The sequence below is a fragment of the Mangifera indica genome, chromosome 10, assembly GCF_011075055.1.
Source record: "Mangifera indica cultivar Alphonso chromosome 10, CATAS_Mindica_2.1, whole genome shotgun sequence".
Taxonomy (NCBI): domain Eukaryota; kingdom Viridiplantae; phylum Streptophyta; class Magnoliopsida; order Sapindales; family Anacardiaceae; genus Mangifera; species Mangifera indica.
Window position 1 is genome coordinate 7,230,981 of NC_058146.1, and position 5,696 is coordinate 7,236,676.

The 5,696-nt window shown below is 37.9% G+C and overlaps 1 protein-coding gene across 1 annotated transcript; it reads right to left on the bottom strand.

Annotated features, from left to right (window-relative positions):
* Positions 1 to 304: 304 nt before the first annotated feature.
* LOC123227284 (leucine-rich repeat receptor protein kinase HPCA1-like) lies at positions 305 to 5,464 on the bottom strand. Its single transcript, XM_044652021.1, has 19 exons — positions 5,139 to 5,464; positions 4,733 to 4,853; positions 4,527 to 4,598; positions 4,362 to 4,436; positions 4,200 to 4,271; positions 3,962 to 4,123; positions 3,796 to 3,870; positions 3,640 to 3,711; positions 3,456 to 3,527; positions 3,308 to 3,376; positions 3,134 to 3,208; positions 2,961 to 3,032; positions 2,735 to 2,872; positions 2,169 to 2,641; positions 1,927 to 2,079; positions 1,696 to 1,835; positions 1,399 to 1,615; positions 1,053 to 1,288; positions 305 to 966 (listed from the first exon to the last, which is right to left on the bottom strand). The coding sequence occupies exons 1-19, from the start codon at positions 5,263 to 5,265 to the stop codon at positions 457 to 459; spliced, it is 2,931 nt and encodes a 976-aa protein (XP_044507956.1). The 5' UTR covers positions 5,266 to 5,464; the 3' UTR covers positions 305 to 456.
* Between the last annotated feature and the right edge of the window lie 232 nt (positions 5,465 to 5,696).

Here is a 5,696-nt window from a genome sequence, read left to right on the forward strand (position 1 = left end):
CTTGAACTCGGTTCAAATTTGGTTTGGTTCATTTCAAACTCGAGTTTTTAACTATTTTATTATTAAAATGACGTCGTTTTAATACATATTGATTGAAACGACGTTGTTTTGTATAAAAAATTTTAATTAACAAATTTGGCGATTAACTTTAGCTCGAACGAACTTGTATAAGGCTGACTCATTTCAAGCTCGTTTAAACCAAACTCGAACTCGAATTTAAACGGATTCAATTCGAATCTAGTCCTATGCAAGACAATTAACATGTAAAGTTAAAATAATAATAATAATAAAACAAGTCGTTCTCTTCGCTAAATAATTCTAAATATCTAACATTAAAAGAACTTGTGCTTGCTCTGGACAAACAATCAATGTCAACATACAACATTTCTTGTAACACAGATATCTAACGATTGAAAATTAAATCAAGAGGGATGGGAAGAGCTAGTGACTTGTGTGTTACTTGGGTTCAACTTTTGCAGAAAGTGCACATCCACCACTGTAATCAAAGGCATGATCACTGTCACTGACATCCTTTTTCGGCATGTTTTCGCCATAAATATGCCTAATAACTCCCTTTGTAGTGCCAAAATCTGTTGCAGATGATGATGCTGAAGTTGAGTTTGTGTTCAATCCATCATTCTGCAAAAGGGTTTCGATGGCCTTAACCACCTCACTCATTGTAGGACGATCTGCAGCTGATTCTTCAACACATTGCATTGCCAAATCCACAAACCTTCTAAAGCCTGTAAGTCCTGTGTTTCTAATGGTGGGATCTATTATCTCCTTCAATCCGTAATACTCTTCATCATTCTTATTCATCGCCATTCTAACTTCACGAACTATGTACTTTCCTTTCTCTATGGGCTGCCTAGCTGCTACAAGTTCTAGCATGACCACTCCAAAACTGTACACATCACTCTTCTCAGTTAGTTGTTGAGTCATGTAATATTCAGGATCAAGATAACCCTGCAACCGGACGACATTTTGACATCAATACGAGTCAAATGAAAACCTGTAAAACCCAATAAAATTTGTTGATTTTGGATGCTTACCAGTGTGCCTTTGACTTGAGTTGAAACATGTCCTTTTGAACTGTCTGATACAAGCTTAGACAAGCCAAAATCTGAAACTTTAGCTGTTAAATTTTCATCCAACAGAATGTTGGTGGACTTGATATCTCTGTGGATAATAGGAGGATTTGCAAGCTCATGTAGGTAAGCTAGACCTCTTGCTGAGCCCAGAGCTATTCGAAGTCTCCTTTTCCAGTCAAGTTGAATGCCAGATCTCCCTGGAAATGTAGAAACGAATTCTCATCAGAGTAGTCAATGTTGCTGAAATATTTTTTGTGAAACATTTATGCAACTGTCTGTGAGGCTAGTTCAAGAGAAGGTGAGGTACCTGACAAGCTCTCCCTGAGTGTTCCACTGGGGAGAAATTCATAAACTAGCATCTGTTCTCCTTGTTCGAAACAAAAACCGACAAGGCCAACTAGATTCTTATGATGAACTCGTGAAAGCAATTCGATTTCAGTCTTGAACTCAAGCCCTCCCTGCATTGATCCTTGCTGGGCTCTTTTAATTGCCACTTGTCCATCAGGAAGCACTCCTCTATAGACCTGCAGGGAGGATAACAACATCACTTAGCAACTCTTGAAATTCTCTTCCGGGAGGAGAAAATAGACCAAAAATTATTTACCTTGCCATAGCCTCCAGACCCTATCTCGTTGCTTTCAGAGAAATTACTTGTGCATTTTTTAAGTTCATCATAAGAGAACCATCTTGCTCCCTTTAATTGTGGTGCACCACCACTGTCTTTGCCGCTGGGTACCCAGGATGCTGCAAAACAAAGGATGCAACCAATATGACCCCAAAACTTTCTCATGCTGCATCACTAGAAACATACTAATTTGATAGAAGATGAATTTACCAAATGGTTTACTCATTCCAATGGCTCTTTCTGCACGTTTCTTTTGCCGGAAAGCATAAAACCCAATTCCCAGAAGGCATAGAAATAGAAGGGCACCTGCACTTGCTATGCCAGCAACTACATTGGTGCTAAGAGAAGTTCCTTTATGTGATTCTGAAAGATATTTGTCATTTGTCTAGTCAATTCATCATTCTATGATGTAGTACAAACTTTACACTGAATAGAGAGGTTAATTTAGTTACCTGGAAAAGGATAAGGCATCGCAATGAAATAGTAGGGACCAAACTCTTTAGGGGGCTTGTAAGTTTGATTACTTAATCGAAATCCAATTCTCTGAACTTCTGTCCTGTTAAAGTACCTTCCAGTAGATGGAAAGAGTGCAACCTGAACTTGAAGGTAGTCATCAATATTGAAGAAGGGATTCTGAAGAAAGACTGAACCAGGGTTGAGCTCCATTTTCACCCACAGGCTCATTTCTAGTTCATGAAACAGGTTCACATTAGACAATTCCCTGAAGGAGGGTCCTCTGAAGTACATTGTCCCTTCATATGGATAGGCACATTCACAACTCTGAGGGCTGAGCTTCTGATCTGAGGGACATGACCTGCCAGCACAATTAGCCAGGCTGGTCGAATATGGCTTGGTCAATTGTTGCTGAACCTGGCAGTAGTTCATGTTTGAGAGGTCTGAGGAGCATACAGGATTCCCTACAAGTCTGAAGAGAATAGCATTGATCAGCAAGTAAAAACCACACAAAGGAAAAACAGATTATAGCTTAATGAAACTTAAAGCTAATAAAATGTCTCACATTAATGTATAGTTTTTGTATCCAGAATCTACTGTTAGTTTAGAGATTTGGTTGTTCTCAAAATCAACGAGCTGCAAAGCTGGACCAATAGTGACTCCTAGATTCAAAGTGTCATTAAAAGCATTGCTCTTCATTTTCCTGCAAGAAAGTATTAAGAACTAAATTCATAACTTTTTATTCCCAAAAATTATTTGGAAACTTCTGTTATGTCTTGCTAAAAACTCACACTTGTTGTATCTGCTGAAAACCGAAGACTTTCGGTGGAACAGCCCCTTGAAGTGATCCATATTCTGCAATCCTGAATAGCATATAGAATATAGAGCTCCAGAGTAAGTTTGGAAAGTGCTTTTGAGGGAAGTGATTTTCAGAATTTTATTCTGTGATTGACAGAAGACTTACAGAGTGGTGAGTGATGCTAAGGTTGAGAACCAAAGTGGAGCTTCTGATGGATCAAATGAATTGTTGCTAAGATCCCTGAAAGATAAGTCACTGATCAGAGAAATTCTCCGTGAGAGAAAAAGGAAATTTTGTGAGAATCAACTGAAAATGGCGAGTTTTGTGTCTTTAACTCACACATAATTTAGGGAATTCAGTTGACTGAAGTCTGGAAAAGGGCCTGTTAGATTGTTGCGAGCTAGATTCCTGAAAGAGGAAGAAATTTGTTAACCAAGAAGCCATCAATATTAAAAGCTTCACATCTTCTAAAAGAACAGTGACTTACAATTCATTGACGCTGCTAAGGTTATTGAGACTAAATGGTACCTCTCCGGTTAGATCATTTCTGTCAAGCCGGCTGTTTGGGAATGTTTGAGAAAGTTTTAGTTAAAAGAATTCTGGGAGATCCTCAAAGAAATGACAATGTGAAAAAGAATAGAAAGAAAAATGAAATTGAGGTTTTCACTCACAGAACCTCAAGAGTCTGAACAAGTCCTAATGTGCTAGGAATGGTCCCAGTAAGTTGATTTCCATCAAATAATCTGAAAATTGAAGAACCGAGAGCAGTTGAAAGATGAAAAGAAAATTATATGAAACCAATCAATGCAGATTGGATATCGACTTACACATGTATCAGTTCCATGCTGGAGCTGAAAAGTTGTGGGGAAATGGTACCAGAAAGCTGGTTCTTGTTGAAATGGCTGCAAATCACAGAATGAAGTTAATGTTTGTTAATAAGCTTAGCTCCTTTAGACAGTTCAGTTCTGGAATTGGAAGCCAAAAAGAACTCACAAGTGCTTAGCATTTTTAAGTTGGTCCAATCCTGGAGAGTTGTTGGTTGAAACTGGGATTGATCCGGTCAACTGATTGTCTGCCAGGTCCAGCCAGTAAAGCTTGGAGAGTTTACCTAAAGAAGGAGGAATTCTACCGCTGAAGTTGTTTGAGTTCAGCGCCCTGGAAATCAGACTAGTTTTCAGCCAAGTGAACATAGAGAAAACTCTCAGGATTTGTATGTTAAAGCTATTCTTACAAGAAAGATAGCTCTCCCAAATTGCCTATTTCATCAGGAATTTCACCAGTGAAACTGCATCCCGCTAAGATTCTGAAAGATGGAAAACAAAAACAACCATATTTCTTCAAATTAGTCAAAAAATAAATATATAGATTAGCACATGAGGCAATTGGATCTTACAGGATATTCAACTTCAGAAGATCTCCTATCCGTGGAGAGAGCGAACCTGTGAGGTCTTTATTGAATGACAGATCCCTGAGATTCAATCATCATGTGAGAACAAACTCTGAAATATGGAGCAAAATCAACAACTTTTTTTCATGAAAATAAGAGAAGGAAACCGACAAGGATTTCAATTCTGTAAGCCCTCCAATATCTCCACTCAGTTTCCCTGCCAAGCCCATGGTTGATAATCCCCTGAAAACATAATGTTCACATGGGCTAATGAGCTTTGTATCAATTGCCTTGTTGAACAGAAGGTAATCGAAACTGGATATTGATTCTGAAACTCTTGAAATAATCAAGGTCCTGAAATATAGAAGAACACTCACAATGCAGTCACCCTTGAATCGTTGCACACAACTCCTTCCCAGGCTCCACAAGGGTCATTTGAGTTTTTCCAGCTTGGAGGTATATTTTGCCATGAATCCTTCAAGGATTGGAGAGCCGCAGCTGCACCATCACCCCGACACAATCTTATAGTCAACATTATCAATCTTCACAAAAAACAGTTTATACACATATATATGCAACATGTTCATTAAATTAGACATTGCTTTTGCAATTTCTATCACTACTTTCTTCATAAAGCTACTAAACACCACCACAGAAGCCACCGTGTGAGCCACCGCCACAATTACCATTCAGCCAAACTAGCACACTAAATAATCAAATATGCACATAAGACTAATATACTTGCACAAACCAAACACTGCCAAAAGTTGAAAATCACATTACCATCTCTAGAGTCTGTAACACAAGAAACAAGCTGAACTTTGAAGCAAAACAAAGTGTTGAAGACGGCGAAGAGCAAGAATCTGCGAGAGGGTGCCATGCCTGAGAGAGCTTGACAAAATTTTGGCATATTAAAAGATGATTATTTAATTACCATTGAAGAAACAAAGAAAGTTTCACTGAAAAATATCAAAAGGGTATGCTCAGTTTTGGTTAAAGAATTGATTTCCCTTGTCTTGGAAGTCAATCTAACCAGCTCCACTACTGACCAAGGCCATCATCATGGCGTTTTGTTCAAATTTTTAATCACTTTCTTCATGTCTCAAAGTTATAAATGTAATGTCCCCTCTAAACAAAATGTTCAAAGAAGAAAAAAAAAACAATAATGATTAAGCAAACACTTGATGGATTCTCCGCCTGCCAGCTAAAACAATAGAAATTTATATATATAAATATTAAGCATTTGTTTATACAAGTTTCTCTTAGCTTGCATTTGCGCATACCTTATGAAGGATTTTCAACAAAAGTTCAAACATAAATAATTAAAAATTGTAAACATTG

Bases quoted from the DNA above. Each gene is read 5' to 3' on its own strand.
- LOC123227284 (XM_044652021.1), bottom strand. From the start codon at position 5,265: ATGCCAAAATTTTGTCAAGCTCTCTCAGGCATGGCACCCTCTCGCAGA. The intron at 4,272-4,361 runs GTAAGATCCAAT...TCCATCTTTCAG, and splicing joins CTTCTGAAGTTGAATATCCT to AATCTTAGCGGGATGCAGTT. The intron at 3,377-3,455 runs GTAAGTCACTGT...TTCCTCTTTCAG, and splicing joins CTTAGCAGCGTCAATGAATT to GAATCTAGCTCGCAACAATC.